Source organism: Myotis lucifugus, unplaced genomic scaffold (genome assembly GCF_000147115.1).
Source record: "Myotis lucifugus unplaced genomic scaffold, Myoluc2.0 scaffold_222, whole genome shotgun sequence".
NCBI lineage: Eukaryota > Metazoa > Chordata > Mammalia > Chiroptera > Vespertilionidae > Myotis > Myotis lucifugus.
The window spans coordinates 469,412-489,322 of NW_005871270.1; the positions used below are offsets into that span (position 1 = coordinate 469,412).

The window sequence follows — 19,911 nt, forward strand, 5'->3', positions numbered from 1 at the left end:
GGAAACACGCGTGCGATTGGCACCAGCGAGAGCTTTATATGTATCGCACATGCACGAGTCAACTTAGCCTTTTTTAGATATAGAATAAATTTGCTTAATTAGACCTGCTTTCTGATTTAGCTAAACTTTTTCCAGCCCAGTGAAGCACCCCAACTTCTCTTTCAGGTAATTGTCAGCAACACAGCAGTAAAGATCAACATGAAGCAGATTATTATTGTAGATCATGCAGGGAGAACAAAGGGTAAAATATTTAACTGCAGCAGTGTTTGACTATATTCTGCACAATGAGAAAACCTGAAGTCATTTTCAAGGTCCACCATTTCTTAATTCTTTTCAGTCAGGTCAAGTTTCTAAGCTTTCTAAATCTCTGTTTTCTGGCTAATGAAAAGAAAATAGGATTCCACTGAGTCTCCTATCTACCTACTCCAGGACTTCTGTGAGGATCAAATGAGATGAGGCATGGGAAAACGCTTCACGGACATTTGGTTACAGTGTAAAATGTTTGCACCTGGCTATAAAGCAAGTTGTGTTCCTGGGCTGAAAAAACTGCAAGGAGGCTAGTCACTACGGAGAGGAAGCAGGGCATTGCTATGTGATGTCATTACCCAGAGAGACATTTAGCATATTAGCCTTTTATATATGTAGATTGCTAAGCACCTGTATCATTTTACATTCTCACCAGCGATGAATGAGAGTTTCCATTTTTACATATCCTTGCTAGCATTTGATATTGTCAGTCGTTTGGATTTGGGCCATTCTAAGGTGTTTAGTAATATCTTGTTTTATTTTTATTTATTTTTCTTTTTTTAATATATTTTTATTGATTTTTTACAGAGAGGAAGGGAGAGGGATAGAGAGTCAGAAACATCGATGAGAGAGAAACATCAATTAGCTGCCTCCTGCACACTCCCCACTGGGGATGTGCCCGCAACCAAGGTACATGCCCTTGACCGGAATCGAACCTGGGACCCTTGAGTCCGCAGACCGGCGCTCTATCCCCTGAGCCAAACCAGTTAGGGCTATTTATTTTTCAAAATCCTCAGTTTTTCTGTGTGCACATTATTTTTTTTTAAATATATTTTTATTGATTTCAGAAAAGAAGGAAGAGGGTGAGAGAGATAGAAACATCAATGATGAGAGAGAATCATTGATCGGCTGCCTCCTGCATGCCCCCTACTGGGGATCAAGCCCGAAACCTGGGCATGTACCCTTGACCAGAATCAAACCCAGGACCCTTCAGTCCACAGGCTGACACTCTATTCACTGAGCCAAACCAGCCAGGGCTCATTGTTGTTTTAATTTGCAGGTCCCTAATACATAATGTTGAACATCTTTTCATATGTTTACTTGTCATTTGTATCTTTTTTGGTAAGGTGTCTGCTCAGGTCTCAAATAGCTATCTAGTCCTAATGACCATTGCTGAATAATTCCACATTACCCCACTAATTTGAAATGTCACTCTTATAATATATTAAATTTAAATTATCAAGTTTGTTTTTTGGGCGTCCAAATTCATTTCACTAATTTATGAGTATATTTCGGTAGGGCAATTGTGACTTTATTATTCTTGGAAATTTTTATTGGTCATTCTGAAACACCATTCCAGGTAAACTTTAGAATCATTTAACTTAGTAAAAAGCAAAGTTGAGATTTTGACTGGGGAGTATTAAAGTGTAGGAAAAGTAACATATTTGGAATGTTCTATTTCAATCCATGAATATGGTGTGTGTCTCTGGTGTCTCTATTTATTTATTTATTTTTGGATACAATTTTATTTTATTTTACTTTGGTAAAAGTTCATTTTATTTATTTGACAGTGCAATCCCAAGAGGACAAAGCAGATAATTAACATTACAGATTCTTAGAAAGGTTTTGCATTCTATTGACTTTATCTGACTGCATTAACGCACACATACATGCCAATGCAAAGAAACAACACATACTGGACTAACTACACAGAGACCTCATTGTTGGAACATAAACCAGGATTATTATAATACTAGTGGCCCGGTGCACGAAATTCATGCACATTAAAAGGGGATTAATTAGAGGAAATATTTTAATATTGCTATTTGCCCTTTCTCTATAATAGAAGTGTCAGAGATGAAAGAAAATTAGTAAAATCTATATGAAAATCTTCCTCCTGTCAGAGTCTGGGGTGTGCTGCGGGACCCAGAGTCAAGTCCCCCCCACCCACGGGGCCTCAAAATCACGTGAGACCCAGACCCGGCCGGCCCCACTGCAGCTTCAGGTCCCCCGGCCTGGCACCAGGCAGGGGGGTGCAGCCTCAGGTCCCCAGGCGCATGCTGGGCGGGAGACACAGCCTCAGGTCCCCCAGCGCACCCTCAGGCCCCCCAGCCCAGCCCCGGGGCAGGGGGCGTGGCCTGAGGTCCTCCAGCCCGGCACTGGGGTGAGGGGCGTGGCCTGAGGTCCCTTGTCAAGCCCTGCCAGGTGGGGGGCACGGCCTCAGGTCCCTGCTGTTGCTCGTTAAGGCTCATTACAGGAACTCAGCCTCTGCTGTGGGTGCAGCCATCTTGTGTTACGGAAACCCCGCCTCCACTGTGGGAGCAGCCATCTTTGTGACTGCATGATGGTCAATTTGCATATTCCCTCTTTATTAGATAGGATTTTCACAGCTTTGTCTTTGTGGGGATATAATGGCATTATGGGAGGAGGAGGGGAAGAGAGAAGAGAATGTGGAAAAGGAGGAGGGACGTGGAAGACAGAGGCCTACGTAAGTGCTCCTAAGCAAGGACCAGACAGACACCATGGAACACATACTAGTTTGTACAGCATCGTGGGCAATGTAACCTACCTGTGCAGACCCCCTAGAGCCGTGGTCGGCAAACTGCGGCTCTCGAGCCACATGTGGCTCTTTGGCCCCTTGAGTGTGACCACGAAGTTTCAATCGCACTGTACGTGCACGCCTGCACATAATATTTTGTGGAAGAGCCACACTCAAGGGGCCGCAGTTTGCCGACCACTGCCCTAGAGAATTCCTCTGCCATGACACAGATCCCTTATTTTTTCCTGTATCTATGTAATCAAAATTTCATGATGAATAGTGCCTTAGATTTTTTTGGGGGGGGGCAGGGGGAAGAAATAAAAGGTTCTGAATGCAGGAGACTGACTTTGTGTATAACATACACGACTCTAGCATCCACGTGATAACCTATGCCCCAACAGTAACGATCTTTTGATAATAGAGTTTTGACTTCTGCCTGTGCCTACTCAACATTCTTTCAGAAGGGATACTTTATAAAATATAAAAATCAATGTACCATCTCAAGGTCAGGCTCAGTGACAAAAACGCACCACCTGAACCTGGTAAAACATCGACTCCTTGCGGCATGTTAGCTGCTTATAAAAACACCAGATGCACTTTCCCGTGATCCATGCAGGAAACGTTCATGAAAGTCAAGCAGAACAGAGACGTCCTTCAGCTGTTACATGAAGCCTCGCAGTCGTGCAGAATTATGGACAGAAAGAAAAGCATGATGGTTGCCCCAAGCCGAGCCAGGCTGAGTCAGCCCTGGGAAGCCTGGCTGGGGGACCACAGGGAACGCTGCAACACTGAGTCAGGGAAGTTCCACTGTGTGATACCGGGTGAGGCCTGTCTCTCCTCGTGGCCTTTCCCAGCTCACGGGCTTTGCTAAGAAGCATCTCAGGCTTCGAATGCAAGAGACTGTCCTTTAATGAAAAAGCTGAAACGCTTCTGATCCTGGAAACAGTTCACGATGGGTCCTCAAGGCAAGTGCCAGGCGTCAAAGCAACTGAAGGGCCATTTCAGAATGCGAACCACCAAGTCACTGACCCAGGAGTTATGTCCGGCCTGAACACGCCTCACAGGAAGACCTCTTTGGCTCTGGGCTTTTGAAGTTCATGTGGCTTTTACATCCAGGAAGCACTGCACAGTTTTCCCTTTGTAGAGACTTCGAAGTGGATAAAAATTCATGATGTTGCTTAAAAAACAAGCAAGCAACCACAACTACTGAGGTTGGCGTTCACACCTGACTTTTGGGTTGGCATCGGGAAAGCCGAACTGAACTGAGCGGTCAGGCTGTAGGAGTACCTGAGGGGATGCCGCCGCACGAGTCGATGCTGACGAGCTAATCGACGCAGTAAGAGCTGGGCAAGAAGTGCTCTGCTCGACGCCACATTCCCGAATGGCCCCCTGGTTTCTTTTTCCAAGTTGCCCATATTTACAGGTTTCACAAACACCCCCGACGTCTTCCTGGTGTGCTTGGCAACGAGGAAGTTCATGGCCATGGCGATGTCATTGCAGTTTTGCGTGTCGCCGAGCAGGGCGGACGCTGCGCTGCCTCTGGAGGAGCTGGAGGTCCTCGCTGCTGGAGGAGGAGGCCCGTCAGCACCGCGGAGCGTGGTCACCGTCCCCCACGCCCGGCGTCTGCAGCTCAAAGCCTCGTAGCTGTAGATGCCCCACGTGACGCGGTAGAAACGTGCTTGCTGGGGACAAACCCTACAAGTTCATCAGGAAATTGCTGCCAAACAAACGGAAAAAGCAAAAACGAGGTCTGGGGCGCTAAGTAGCGTCGTCATCGCCATTAACCCGCCTGGGTCTCCAGTGCAAGGGAGGCCCGGAGCCGATTCTCATGCTGTTGGTCGTCGGGGGTTTGAAGCTCAGGGCACGGGGTGAGGCCCCAGAAGTCCTCCCGTGGCTTCCCCCCAACATCGCTCCACACCACGAGGGCCCGCGCCGCTGCGGCACCGCCTGGTGGTGACTGAGCCGCCGCCGCAGCAGCTCCGACCTGGACCTGTCGTCGTCCGCAGGATGCGAGGGCGGGAAGCCAGGGGGACGGGCCTGGGACGTCACCGCCCGCCGCCGCGGGAGCATCGCGCCGTCCTTGTGGTCGGGAAGGAGAGTGGTCGGAGCCCCAGCCGCCAGTAGCAGACGAGGCCACCAGAGAGGGCGGAGCACGCGGTGCCCGGCGCTCCTCCAGGGAGTGTGCAGATGTGGCAACCCCTCATCGCCATAGTTCACAGGATTCCCTGTGGCTTCAGTGACAGCAACAGACTCCCTTGGCGCTGGGAGAGCAGAGGTGGCTGCGGAGCCACCGACGTGTTTGCTTGCAGTTCACGGGCACAAAATGGAAGGGCGTCTCGCCGGCTCACTTGTGCGTGTGCGTGTGTTTTGCTGGCGGATCCACGCGAGAGGGGGGCGCCCCACTTCCTGTCCCACCGCACCCCGAGCCAGTCCTGCTGGGCTCCGTTTCTTCCTCCAGGCGACAGTGGGGGTCATTCAGGGGGTGCACCTGACCTTCCCCACAAACTCCGGGAAAGGCGCCCGAAGGCATGTCCCCAGGACGAGGCGGCCCTGCGACCGCCAAGGCCCCATCAGGCGCAGGCTCGCGGCCGCTCCCCGCACACGCGCCCACATCCCTAGGATCACAGCTGCCCACGGTCGCGCGTGGCCGCACGGAGGGTCTGGCGCCGTGCTCGGGGCGGCTGGACGGCCACAAGGCCTGGGCTGCCCGCGGAATGGCGGACAGGACACGCGGTCCCTGCATTCCGGGGCTTGGCTGCCCCCGCGCCGGGTTTAACTCTAACGCGGCACCTGGCCACAGGGCGGGAACGTGGGCCATAGCGCCCATCTCACCTCTGGGGTTTCTTCCTGAGCACGGATCCTGGCGCTTCGGTCCTGGCTGCTACCGGCCATCCCGCCTCGGATACAATTTTACATTTAATTTTACTTGAATTATTTTTCCTGTGTCTGGTTTCCGCCACCTGCCTCCCCTGGCAGATTTTGTTTTACCTTGAAAAGAAATTGATTCGGGGTCTGCAAACCGGCTGACATCCTGCATTTGCTCTGCCCCTGTGCCGCCTGGTCCAAGTCCCTGATGCCACCCCGCCTCGGTGGCAGCATCTCTCATCCCCTGGAGCCCCACTCAGAGCTCCCCTGCAGCTTCAGGGACCTGCTGAGCCCGAGCTCCAGCCTGTCACTAGTCCCCCTGGTCCTGCCTGCAGCCCCAGGGTCCTCAAACCAGTCTGGGAGGGGCCGGTGGGTTGACCTCTTGGACAGAGGGGTGCAGACACCAGGTGGGCACTCGGCCTGCCCCTCTTCCCCGCCCCAAAACGCCTTGAGTACCGAGTCTGTGCTGCCGTCCAGCTCCTGGAGGGCTCGGCCGGAGCAGCGTGACCACCAGAGAGGACCTGTCTGCAGAGTGGCAGGCGGGACAGGCCTCCCAGGGCAGCTGGATGCCCACCTGGCCCCAAAGCTCTCCTTCAGCCCCCACTTACCCCTTCTAAAGGGTAACCGGGTGTGGTTTCCACCCAGCCCAGCCCAGCTGCCTGCCTTGGGAGGAGGCGGCAGAGACTGTCGCCATCTGCTGTCCCGTTCCTGTTACTGCAGAAGGTAAGGGTCATCCCTGCCACCAGGATGGAACAGACCGGATGGGGAATCAGGACGGTCTCTGCAGTTGATGTGTGTGGGCCCCATTTTCACGAACCCAGGAGGCTCCAGGGCCCTCTGTGCATTTGTCACTGTGGCTATGTCGCTGTATGACTCTGCAGAGAGGTTGCAAGAGTTAAGCCCCCAGAGATATAGAGGTCCCTTCAGGACACAAGCTGGGACAGGGTGGCCAGGACTTGTTGGCAGCCTCTAGGATCCAAGCCCTCTGCTCTTTCCTCCACATTCTGCAGGGACATCCTGCCAGGTGCTCTGCTTAGAAATAAGAGGGTACCTTTGCTGGCAGGTGTCCACGAACTCTCGGCTGCAGCAAGTTAGCAGTGTCCCAGCTGATAATTTCACAAGGCAAGCTCTTCAAAACCTAAACCCCTGTAGGCTCCAGTTGGGCTACCTTCCTCTCCTCAGGTCCACACCTCAGCTCCCCTCTGCTTTAAGAGGCCTCTTGCCTCCATTCCTGCTCTGCCCACACATCATGGTGGGTCTTTGGGCTCCGGTGCACAGCAAGGCCACTGTATTTTTATTTTATTATTATTTTTAAATTCTTCACTTGAGTATATGTTTTATTTTTACAGAGGGAGTGAGAAACATCAATTGGTTGTCTCCCATACATGCTCCAACCAGGAATCAAACCCACAACCTATGTATCTTTTAAGGTACAGGATGATGCTCCAACCAACTGAGCCACACAGCCAGGGCAGATAATTGTTGGGGGGTTTTTTTCTTCACATGTTGTATTTTTAAGCTCCATATAGTCTATTTGATTCATTTTTATATTTTCCAATTCTCTCATTATGTTGATCTCCATTAAATTCTTCAGTATATTTATAATAGCAATTTCTTTTTTAAAAATATTTTTTTAATGGTTTCAGAGAGGGAGAGATAGAAACATCAATGATGAGAGAGAATCATTGGCTGCCTCCTGCACGCCTCCAACAGGGATCATGCCCACAACCCCGGCATATGCCCTTGACCAGAATCAAACCCAGGACCCTTCAGTCCACAGGCTGACACTCTATTCACTGAGCCAAACCAGCTAGGGCTATAATAGCAATTTCATAGTCCTTGTATACTATTTTATCATCTCTGTCATTCTGGGTCTGTTTTTTTTTTTAATATATTTTTTTGATTTTTTACAGAGAGGAAGGGGAAGGAATAGAAAGTTAGAAACATCGATGAGAGAGAAACATCGATCAGCTGCCTCCTGCACACCCCCTACTGGGGATGTGCCCACAACCAAGGTACATGCCCTTGACCGGAATCGAACCCGGGACCCTTCAGTCCGCAGGCCGACGCTCTATCCACTGAGCCAAACTGGCTAGGGCTGGGTCTGTTTTTATTGACTGTTTTCTCTTGGTCACATTTACCTGCTTCTTTGCATGTCTAGCAATTTTTTAAAAATATTTTTTTATTGCTTTCAGAGAGGAAGGGAGAGGGAGAGATAGAAACATCAATGATGAGAGATAATCATTGATTGGCTGCCTCCTGCATGCCCCCCACTGGGGATCGAGCCCGCAACCCAGGCATGTGCCCTTGCGGAATCGAACCTGGGACCCTTTGGTCCTCCGGCCGATGCTCTATCCACTGAGCCAAACCAGTTAGGGCTATCTAGCAATTTTTAATTGAATTCTTAGTGCTATGAAATTTACATTGTTGAATGCTGAATTTTGTTGTCTTCCTTTAAAATGTCTTTTTAAAAAAAATTTTTTTTTTTTCACAAAGGAAGGAAAAGGGAGCAAGAGAGAGACATCAATGAGAATCAACCCAGGCTTGTGCCCTGACTGGGAATCAAACCATGACCTCCTGGTTCATGGATCAACACTCAACCACTGAACCACACCAGCCGGGCTAAAATGTCTTGAACTTTGTTCTGGCAAGCAGTCAGGTTTTTTTGTTAATCAGCTTGATCCTTTCATGGCTCCTTTTTAAGATTTGTAAGTAGCCTCTCCACGGCTAGTTTTAGCTTTATGCTGAGGTGTCCCCTTCTGGAGTTCAAGTTCAGTATTCCACGTGTTCAAAAAATTCAACAGGAACTCCCCATATTAGCTGGTCAAAATTCGAACATCTCCCAGTCCTCTGTTAACTTTGGGAATTACTGTGTTTATAGCTATCCAGTAGTTCTTTGTCTGGATACATGGAGTTTCACCATCCTCATTGGCAGCTTAGTACTCAGCAACAGACTCAAGCACCCTCTAAGCAGAATTCGGGAGCTCTTCCTCTGGGTAATTCCCTCCTGATAAAACTAGTAACATTTTAGGAAACACTAAGATCTTAGTAATGAATTAAGGATGTTTACTACAAAATTTCAGCTTTGCTCTCTTTGGAAATTAAAATTGTTTGAAAATCATCAGATTACATACAACAAATATAATGTCGCCATTTGTAAAGGTATTTGTGAGATCACCATGAAATGGGTTTTAAGTCAGAAATGGCTGGGAAATGCTGGCCATCCCTCTAGCTAGGACAATAGGTTGAAAGAGCACCTAGGTTCAAGTGGCTCTTTGCCCCATTTTTGCAAACATAAATCCTTCAGATTCTCAGCTCCGTTGTCATGTTTCTCTATGAAGCTTTCCTTAGTCTTGTTGTCTATACTGAGTATCAGTCTGCTGATTACTTCTGAAGCACAAGGCACTCATTTTTGGCATGGCTCACTTTCTTTGGTGTATAAATATTTGCATATAGGTTTTTCTCACGTGCACCAGTGGTTGCAATCCATAGATGTGTTTAATTTGGCCTAAAGCTTTAAAAGTTATTTGTCCTCATTTGAAAATTAAATTTCATCTAAAACTTGGATTTCTAGCTCCTTAACAAGTGATCAAGCAACACTGGATAAGCATTCTCACATAGCAGTAGCTGACTATAGTGCAGAAGCAGTTTCCCAATGCCTACTGGGCCTGCTTCTCTCAGTTACCACTCAAGTGGTTGTGTTTGCAACTGCTAGACCTCCACTGTCTAATATGGTAACCACCAGCCACAAGACTGTTTGAATATAAATTAATTCAAATTTTAATTATAATGAAATAAATCTTAAAACTCAGTACCTTAATCACATTAGCCACATTTCAAGTGCTCAAAACCCACATATGGCTAGTGGCTAGCGTATTGGACAATGCACAACAGAACTTTGCCATTATTGCAGAGTATTCTATTTGACAGTGCTTACCTAGCCTGTCTCACCAAATGGAACTGGGAACATTTTCCCTATCCCTTGAGCAACATACACTACTAGCAGTCCTCAGAGCCTCAGCCTCATCACTACCATTTACTGTTTTTATGGGGAAATATGTTAAGTCCCAACACTAGGCATGGGATTGTGATGGCTAACAGCACTAGCTATTGACTTTTACGTCTGAAGTCAGCCTCTGTTCTACACATTTGGGACTTTATTGGGGTTTGGTTTTTAATAATTTTCAACTTTAACATTGATATATAACTGCGATAGAAAATTTAGATTCCATTTAACTTTACCAATTGTCTCAATAAGGCCCTTAATAACAGAATCCAGTTTAGAATTACGTGTTGCATTGTCTCTGTAGTCTATCTGGAACACTTCTTCAGTATTTCCTTCACTTTCACAACCTTGACATGGTGAGGATTATTCTGTACAATGTCTAATTTTTTTTTAAATATATTTTATTGATTTTTTACAGAGAGGAAGGGAGAGAGATAGAGAGTTAGAAACATTGATGATAGAGAAACATCGATCAGCTGCCTCCTGCACATCTCCTACTGGGGATGTGCCCACAACCCAGGTACATGCCCTTGGACCGGAATCGAACCTGGGACCCTTCAGTCCGCAGGCCGACGCTCTATCCACTGAGCCAAACAGGTTTCGGCTACAATGTCTAATTTTTAAAAAAATATATTTTATTGATTTTTTACAGAGAGGAAGGGAGAGGAATAGAGAGTTAGAAACATCGATGAGAGAGAAACATCAATCAGCTGCCTCCTGCACACTCCCCACTGGGGATGTACCCGCAACCAAGGTACAAGCCCTTGACGGGAATCGAACCTGGGACCCTTCAGTCTGCAGGCCGACACTCTATCCACTGAGCCAAACCGGTCAGGGCAATGTCTAATTTTAAAAATATATATATTTTGATTTTTTTTTTTACAGAGGGGAAGGGAGAGGGATAGAGAGTTAGAAACATCGATCAGCTGCCTCCTGCACACCTCCTACTGGGGATGTGCCCGCAACCAAGGTACATGCCCTTGACTGGAATCGAACCTGGGACCTTTCAGTCCGCAGGCCGACGCTCTATCCACTGAGCCAAACCAGTTAGGGCAATGTCAAATTGCTTTAATCCAAGTTACTGCCTGCCAAGCTTCTCCAGTTACTTTCTCCTTTTGTAATTAATATGTATCCCTTTCCTCCCCAACGTTCAACTGATTCACTTATTTATATTAATACAGATTCATGGATTCCTATTTTATTCAATGAGCCATAATCTAATGCTTTCATCACATACACATTTTTTTTTTTAAATCCTTACCTGAGGATTGAAAAATAACACTCCAACCAAGCTACCCCACCAGGGTTGTCATCACATATTTTGATTCTCAAATTGTCCCAGATTTGAATAGTGGTTTTATGTACTTTTGACACATTCCTATTGTTCTTTGAGTACTTCCTTCTTTCTGGAAAATGGTTTTTCTTGTATTTTCCCTGCCTAGCCCTGGAATCACCCATTTCTCCAAGGGGATCTGGTTTCTTTTATTGGAGAATGAAGCCCTCTTTGTGGGCTGAGCTAGGGAAAACATATATTCCCTGCATGGACACATATTGGCATATATATTTACTTACACTGAAATCTGTATTTACTTAGTTTATACCAATACCTTAACTCTGCAGGGTTCATTCTGGTTTTTTTTTTCCTTTTCTGTATTTGTAATTTCATTCTCTGCTAGCTCCCATTATCTTCAATATCCCACCTACCCAGATTGGTACGGTAACCAATCTCTCACTGCCAGCACCACCTACCTGGGTGCCCCTCCATTCTCACCTTCCTTAGACTCCAATAACCCTCCCTACACAAACCACAAACCTATCCCCTCATCACTCCTTTTAAGAAAAGCAACTTTGTTGGGAACCAAGACCAAAAAACTGTCAAAAGACACTTCTAAAATAAGCTTTCGTATGAACTGGGTATTTAATAATGGTATTAAGCAATTACTGTTCATTTTAAATGTGATAATGGCATCAAAGAAATACTGTCCTTATCATTAAAGAGATACATACTAGGTGATGGGTACAGAGGGGTTATTATCTATCCTTATGCTTCAAATTTCAAATAAAAAAATCCAATTAAAATAAAGGTCTGCAGATTACTGGACTTTTATTAAGATGTAATCACTCCTAAGTACATAGAAGCAACTTGCCTAACCAAAATCCATGAGGTGTTCACATGAACTTACAGTTACACAAATAAGAAACAAATGGCATATTCAAAACCACAAGGAAATATCCTGATGTCCAAGGGTGATTAATCTGCACATTTATTTCAAGCTGTTAAAGAGTTTGTGGGCCACCTAGAAGGAGGAAAGAAAGGAAGTCATTAATTGGCAGTTTTAATGTCATGGCTTACAGGGTTCTGCATAACCTAGACTGGTCCTGTCCCTTCTCTCACGATTCCCCTTCTCACATACTCACACCACTCCTGAGCCACAGTGAACTCCCCTGTGACCTGAATCTCCCTTCTACCTGGAACGCTCTTTTCCATTTTCTTTCATCTTTTCCTTTAGAACTTAAGTTAACATGAAAGGCTTCTCTAGGCCCTATTTCTACACAAATCTGTTCCTCCTCTGTCTTCCCCACAGAAACATATACCTCCCATATCATAGTGCTTATCAATTCCACAAATATTTATACAATTCTAAATGCCAGGTACCATTCTAAGTGCTAAGTGAGTTACAACAGTAAACACAATAATATCTCCACCTCTTATGGAACTTAGAGATAATAGAGAAATATAATATAGACATAAGGTCATTTCTGAAAGTGATAAATACTGAATAAAGTTAAAAGATGCACAGCCTCTTTAAATTTTTGGTCGCTGAAGGCTATCCTAAGATGGTTAAACCCAAGAGACTTACCAATTTACTAACTGTTCTCTGGCTCATAATGAAGAAAGAGACCATGCCTGTCTCACTCCCAGATCTTAATCTAGTGCTTTGCTCATAAAAATAACCATTTTTAACAATACATTTTTGTGGCATTAAGTACATTCATACTGTCCCACCATCATTAATCTCCAGAATTTTTTCACCTTCATCAACTGAAACTCTGTACCCATTAAATAATAATTCCCCATTTTCCCTTCCCTCAAACCTTGGCAACTACCATTCTAATTTCTGTCTCTATGAATTTTACTACTTAAGGTATCTCATATAAGTGGAATGACATTTGTCCTTTTGTGATTGATTGATTCACTTAGTATGTCTTTAAGTTTCATATTTTGTTTATCTATCCATTAACGAACACTCGGGTTGCATCCACCGTTTGGATATTGTGAATGCTGCTATGAACATGCATGCATAAATATATTTTTCAAGTCCTTGAACAAAGTCTCAATTCTTTTGGGTATATACACAGAAGTGAAACTGCTAGAGCAATATAGTAATTCTATGTTTAGAGTTTGGGGTAAAGTGCTCGATTTCCTTTTTTTTATTTTTGAGAGAGAGGGAAGGAAGAGACAGAACAGATTTGCTGTTCCACTTATTTATACATTCATTGGCTAATTCTTTTTTTTTTTTTTAAGATATGTTATTATTGACTTCAGAGAGAGGAAGGAAGAGGGAAAGATAGAAACATCAGTGATGAGAATCACTGATTGGCTGCCTCCTGCACACCCACTACTGGGGAATGAGCCTGCAACCTGGGCATGTGCCCTGACCAGGAATTGAACTGTAATCTTCTGGTTCCTAGGTCGATGCTCAAACCATTACTCAATGGCCAGGCAGTTGGCTGATTCTTATATGTGCCCTGACCAGTGAATGACCCTGCAACCTTGGTGTATAGGGATGACTCTAACCAACTGAGCTACCCGGCCCGAGCCTTGATTTCTTTTTATTGCCAAAGAATATTTCACTATATGGATATATCAGTTCATGGACACTTAAGTTGTTTCTACGTTTTGGCTATTAAGAATAATGATTCTGCTGGGCCAGTGTGGCTCAGTGGTTGAGCATCTACCCATGAACCTGGAGGTCACAGTCCGATTCCCAGTCAGGGCACATGCCCACATTGCAGGCTCGATCCCCAGTAGGAGGTGTGCAGGAGGCAGCTGATCGATGACTCTTAGGTATATACCTGAGTAGAACTGCTGGGTAACTCTATCTTTAACCCTTTGAAAAATGACACTGTTTTCTACAGGCTGTACCAATTTACATTCCCATCAGCAGTGCATGAGGTTCCCAATTTTTCCACATAGGCCCACACTTGTTACCTATTTTTTTGATAGGAGTCAGTCTAGTGCAGCAGTCGCTAACTGGTGGCCCGCGGACCACGTGAGGTCCGAAAGGTTGGCGACCGCTGATCTAGTGGATGTGAAGTAGTATCTCATTGTGGTTTTGATCTGCATTTCCCTGATAGCTATGGTATTGAACATCTTTTCATAATGCTTATCAGCCACCCAATCGGTTTTAACATAAGCAACCATATCAAACTTTGCCTACCCTATAATTTATTTTATTATTATTTTTAATGTTTTTTTATTTGATCTTTTAGAGACAGAGGGAGAGTGTGTCTACCCTATAATTTAAAATACCTTATTATTATGTCATAAAGTCAAGCAATTTTACTTAAAAAAAAAACACCCACAAAAAAAACTTTTTGGACTAACTGCTATGTAAAAGACACACTGGAAGATATACATTATTTTAAAGAACAGCCGGTTACTTAAAAGTACAAAATCCAGCTTCCCCACTGTTTAGCAGTACAAGTTGGGATATCATTTCTCTACTCTGAGCCTCAGTTTCTTATCTGTAACATGGGGATGATATCTGCCTCAAGTGAAAGTGGTAGGATTATGTAAGATTACTTATGCAAAGTGCCCAGTATTGTACCTGACATATACTGGGCCACAATAAATGCTAGGATGAAAAGGTTGTCAGAACCAGGTCTTCCCTGGCCACTGTAAGCTTTTCCCCTCTTGACTTTAGGCTGACTTACACAGTGGTCCCTTGCGTGCAAGAAGTCAAAGAGCTCCTCCGTGCAGTCCTCCTCCGTTTGTGACCTGGAGGAAACGCGCTCATCACAGAGCGCTAGCCGCTCCCGAGCCTTTACACATTTCTCCAGCTGCTCGCATTGCTCTCTCACTGTTGTCAGGGGATCCTGATGGAGAAACAAACAAACAAAACAGAAAACAAAATGGGGGTTTCAGGTGGCGATCTACAAACCATATGCTTTGATTAATACAACCACTAACCAAGGCAAGGTGCTGCCTCTGAATTACCGGGCAGAAGGCCAGCTGGCAGAGCCACACTGCCACCAGAAATGGCAGAATGGGGTCTCATTCAATTCTGATGCTAAGAGTAGGAAAAAGTTTCACATTTCTGCCTTCCAAGGTTGCCAGTGTGCACTGAAAGCCTCAGTCCTATCTGAAAAATAAGGTGATAAAGGAAACCTGGCCGAACTTGAAGATCTAGAGGAGGCCTTACTTGTTAACACAGCATTTGGGATTATGTAATGCCTGTGACTTTCAATCTGTCAGCAAGGCCTATGCATCCCAGCTAGAAAGGCAATGTTAACATAGAGAAGGGCCGTCCAGGGAATGGTCCTTTCAGAATTATTAAACCACGAACAGCAGAGGACTGAGTGCCAGGCCCTCAAAACGCTGCTCTGCTCCCTGACACAACTGGAGAAGCCCCAAACCCAGAAAAGACCCAGCTTCCCAGGCCCACACCCCAAACACTCCCCTGCATAGGAAGTAAAGGCCTTTCCCACTCCCATTCTCTCCAAGTGTCAAATACAGAGACTCTCAAAATGGCTTCAGAGTTTTATGAAGCGCAAACTTCCTTTTATTGTGATGGTTCCAAAACGGAGACAGCTCTTACCACTAATTCCTCCTCCTCTTCCTCCTACAAAAGGAAAACAAAATTAATGTTAGCAGCATTTTTATGACATATGTATTCCCAATCATATTGATCTTGTAATTACTGATGATAGACATTATATTAACCATGTTTTTAAATTTCTGTATTTTGCCGAAACCGGTTTGGCTCAGTGGATAGAGCGTCGGCCTGCGGACTGAAAGGTCCCGGGTTCGATTCCGGTCAAGGGCATGTACCTGGGGTTGCGGGCACATCTCCAGTGGGAGATGTGCAGGAGGCAGCTGGTCGATGTTTCTAACTCTCTATCTCTCTCCCTTCCTCTCTGTAAAAAATCAATAAAATATATTTTAAAAAAAATAAAAAAAAATAAAAAAAAAAAATAAATTTCTGTATTTTATGATGTTTTGACATTTTAGGGGCCCTGCCAATCCTAGAGACAGCCCCTCCCAGGGCTGGCTAATTTCTAGAGATAGCAACAACTTGCCTGGGGACATGCCTCTCATATGCAAAACAACCAATCCAAATCCCTAACCAACAACTTACTTATCTAACTCTCCACAGGAAACCATATTGCCCCTGCCCTAACCACCCCAGGGCCAAGTACCAAACAACTAGGGACCACTTCCCTAGCCCAGAGGCAACTGAAATGATTCTAACTACCCAATCCTAACCTTGCTAAAGCTTGCCTATCCTGCCTCACCCCTTCCTTCCCTTAGAAACCAAGGCTCTGGTTTCCCCTGCTCCTTCTCCTTCTGCTCCTGAGTGGTCCAGGCACTTCTCTATGTGGTCCTAGATGGTATGGCCTTATTACTCTAAGTTCTTCGGGGAACTATCTATAATAACAAAAGCGTAATATGCTAATTAGACTGGACAGCTGAAAGACCTTCTGGACGACCTTCCGGACAAAGGACAAAGCCAGGGCTGCGAGGGCCAAGCCCTTTGCACAAATTTCGTCCATCGGGCCTCTAGTACGTAATAAACTCTTCCTTCAAAAACAATCCTCTCAATGTCTGTAAGCTTACCATACCTCGTTAAAACAAATCCTGGGTACACTTCAACAAGGACAGACTATCTCACTTTCATTAGCAACAACCTAAAGCAGCGGTCGCCATAGGTGGTCCGGGAGGTCCCAAAGGTTGGCAACCGCTGACCTAAAGAATGCACAACACTTTTGTGTATAAAGCACTTTCATATGATTTGATTAATCACAACAGCCCTAAGGGACTCCCAGTTGAGACGTAACAGCAATTATACATTTTCTGATATAAATTCAAGCTGCCATACGTTCATATGGAACATTAAAAAAGTATTTTGTTCTAAATTCTGGTGAGTCCCATTATTACTAGAAATAGCTAAATTTAGTCCTTACATCCTAAAACCAAGTTAGGAGAAAAACTAACATTTTTTTCTAGACTCTGAACTTGAATTGGGAATATGAAAATGGCCAGACCAAAACTCTCCTTTAGCCAGAGCTTAACTAAAGATGGTTACAGCCACTGCTTTTTGGCTTGTGAAACTCCAGGGCTCTAAGTAGACTCTCAATATAAGATGTTGATACATGCCTCCATCCACAAGCTTGGAAACACCAGGCCCTTCCTATTTATTTCCGGTTCTGGTGCACATTCTCAAACTTAGTTTTGTCTTCCAAAGAGAACAATGTAAAAAAAAAAAAAATTCCCTAAGGGAGCATCAGCATAGACCTAAATCTGGGGCAAAGAGTCTATCTGATCAGTATTTCAACCTGTCACACATGTTCCACATTTGGGAGAAGGGAAAGAGAAGGTATAGAAGGAAATAAAAGAACTAGCTCAGCCATCCCTCAATATGTTTCCAAAATTCCAACACAACCTGGCTCATTCTCTACCATGTCCTTCAAAGTAGGGACCAAAACAAAGCCCATGAAAGCTACGACGGGTAGGGCAGGTTCATTTATTCCCACAATTGGCAAAGGCCTCTTCTAAACATAAAGATGTTTCCTTGGTTGGTTTGGCTCAGTGGACAGAGCATGGGCCTGTGGACTGAAGGATCCTGGGTTCGATTCCGGTCAAGGGCACACGCCCAGGTTGTGAGCTCGATCCCTAGTAGGGGGCGTGTCATTGATGTTTCTATCTTTCTCTCCCTTCCTCTCTGAAATCAATAAACACACTTAAAAATAAACATAAAGATGTTATTTAGGAGGAAAAATTCTAGTTTTCCATTAAGTAAAGTTTCTTGACCTTGCTCTTTAAAGAAAATCCATACTAAAAAAAGTTTAAAGAAGAACACAAATCACACTCTGCCTGAGTTAGAAACCAGAAATCAATTATCCTAGAAGCAAGACCTTTATATCATCCCCCCCATTAGCAATACTACGACATTAATTGTTCTGTGTCTTTGATAATTTTGTGTCAAAAGTATCATGGCTTGTTTTGGAAAAACAAACCCAACTACAAGTCTGGTTATGGAATACTTCCTGTAAAACTTCCAGTCAGTGAGAAAAACCAACATCACACTAACTAAAAAGATTTAATCTCCGGGAGACCTCCGTTTTCTTAAATTCAAAACTGACTACTTATTCACTTTCTGTGTCTCATCTGCCGCTGTGGTGAGCCCTACTGAAGTGTCTAATATCCTCCCTGAACTTCCTAGGGCTGGCTCCACGTCTTTCTGGTCCTCTTTCTGGAAACAGTAAGACTAGGAAAAATTATGGGATAAGTTAGTTTCCAACTATCCCGAACCCACAAGCACAAAACTGGCAGAGGATGGGAAATGTGACTGCGTCTGCACGGCTGTGCCGCCCTGTGGCTGAGTCTGAGCCCGGGGCCTGCTCCTCGGTTCAGTCCCTGGCTCCGGATGCAGGAGCTGTGTGTCCTCAGACAAGACGCTTACCCTCTCTGCGCTCGTTTCCTCACCGGTGACAGGGCAGTACCCGCATCTAATACCTCGTCGGCCGATTGCGTGGCTTACACGGATGAGCACACATAAAGCACTCGGGACAGGAAGCAGGCAATACTTACTACATCGGCGTTCTTACTCTGGAAAAGAACTCCCTTATGCCGCACATTCCTACACTGTCCCCAAAGAAAGATACCTTCCCACTGACCCCTCAAAGAAAAAGAAACCACTTCTTCACAGAAACCGGTGTAAAGGCACGTCTCCGGAACCTCCACAGAAGGTGTATGTGGCAGCGGTTCCGGACCGGAGCTGCTTCCCCAAACACGTCAAGTCAAAAATATAGGTAGTATTTTAAAAAACGTATTTTTATCGATTTCAGAGGGGAAGGGAGAGGGAGAGATAGAAACATCAATGATGAGAGAGAATCGTTGATCGGCGGCCTCCTGCCCGCCCCCTACTGGGGACCGACCATGCCAATTGTGGGGACCCAGGACCAGGCGCGTGCCCTTGACCGGAATCGAACCCAGGACCCTTCAGTCCGCAGGCCGACGCTCCGTCCACTGAGCCAAACCAGCCAGGGCTGGAGATGGTATTTTTCCAAAAGTAGTCAACACAGCATTGTCGCTCTTCACCATAGTCACAGAATAGGAAGGTCGAGGCCCCAAGACTAGTCATCTACTCGCCCAAGGTCACTCGACGGATTCTGGGGGTCAAGGGAGCCAGCGCTCCCTGCCCCGCACACTCCAGCGGGAGGGAGGTGGAAGCGGGGCCACGAGGGCCCCGGGCGGGTTTGGGCGGGCTCGGTCCCGCTCCCCGCCCCCGCCGGGCCTTACCTCCTTGGGGTCTCCGGACCCGGTCAGCATCTTCCGCTCGTCCTCCAGCCCCATGTCTGCCTACGGTTCTGGATTTAACACGAGCAGTCACAGCAGCGCCTGCCCCACTTCAGAACCAAGAAGGACTTGCAAGGGTCACTCGGCGGATATCCGGCGACCTGGCCGGAAGTGCGGCAGACTCCTCGCAGCCCCGAACATACGCTCGGATTGGCATGTACCACCGTCCACAGGCAGGGGCGAGGGGTGGCTGGTATTTCCACCTGAGAAGGATTTACCAAGCAATGTCTCTTTCGTCCCGCCAGACCCCAATATGTTGAGGTAGGGATTTATTTGAAATACTGCCCTCCAGGAAACTTTGTAAGTAGGCGGACTCCTCGCTGTTCCTTTAGCGCAGTTCTCCTTCTCACCCACATCGCTGATGAAACCGTCCTAACTGCTGACCTTTTCAAGATGGCGGCCCGCGGCTGTCACTCTCGGGCTCGCGCACCTCCCCAAGATGGCGGCGCCCGAGGCCTGGCGCGCCCGGAGTTGCTGGTTCTGTGAGGTAGCGGCGGCAACGACCATGGAGGCCACGTCCCGGAGCGGCGCCAGCAAAGAGCTCGGCCTCGGGCCCCAGCGCTCCCCCCGCCCTGTTCGAGCTGTGCGGGCGGGCGGTGAGCGCCCATATGGGGGTTCTGGAGAGCGGGGTGTGGGTAAGTCGCGGGGTGAGGGCTACCTCTGGCAGTGAGC

The 19,911-nt window shown here is 46.2% G+C and overlaps 2 protein-coding genes and 1 pseudogene across 3 annotated transcripts in view; 1 reads left to right on the forward strand and 2 right to left on the reverse strand.

Moving 5' to 3' along the window:
- Nucleotides 1–2,587: 2,587 nt before the first annotated feature.
- On the reverse strand, nt 2,588–4,855 carry LOC106698731 (annotated as a pseudogene).
- Nucleotides 4,856–11,735: 6,880 nt separating this feature from the next.
- LOC102424537 (cytochrome b-c1 complex subunit 6, mitochondrial) lies at nt 11,736–19,351 on the reverse strand. 2 transcript variants are annotated; one of them, XM_006098146.3, is made up of 4 exons: nt 19,183–19,351; nt 15,479–15,502; nt 14,595–14,756; nt 11,736–11,953 (listed from the first exon to the last, which is right to left on the reverse strand). In XM_006098146.3, the coding sequence occupies exons 1-4, from the start codon at nt 19,234–19,236 to the stop codon at nt 11,921–11,923; spliced, it is 273 nt and encodes a 90-aa protein (XP_006098208.1). In that variant the 5' UTR covers nt 19,237–19,351; the 3' UTR covers nt 11,736–11,920. The 2 variants fall into 2 exon arrangements, with proteins under 2 accessions (XP_006098208.1, XP_023617703.1); XM_023761935.1 differs by lacking the exon at nt 15,479–15,502 and having other exon boundaries at nt 19,183–19,346.
- Nucleotides 19,352–19,663: 312 nt separating this feature from the next.
- Nucleotides 19,664–19,911, forward strand: part of LRRC41 (leucine rich repeat containing 41) — a 19,701-nt gene continuing 19,453 nt past the window's right edge. The window contains exon 1 of the mRNA XM_023761933.1: nt 19,664–19,835. Within this exon, the coding sequence (XP_023617701.1) occupies nt 19,679–19,835 (157 nt within the window). The 5' untranslated portion in view covers nt 19,664–19,678. The remainder of the gene's footprint in view (nt 19,836–19,911) is intronic.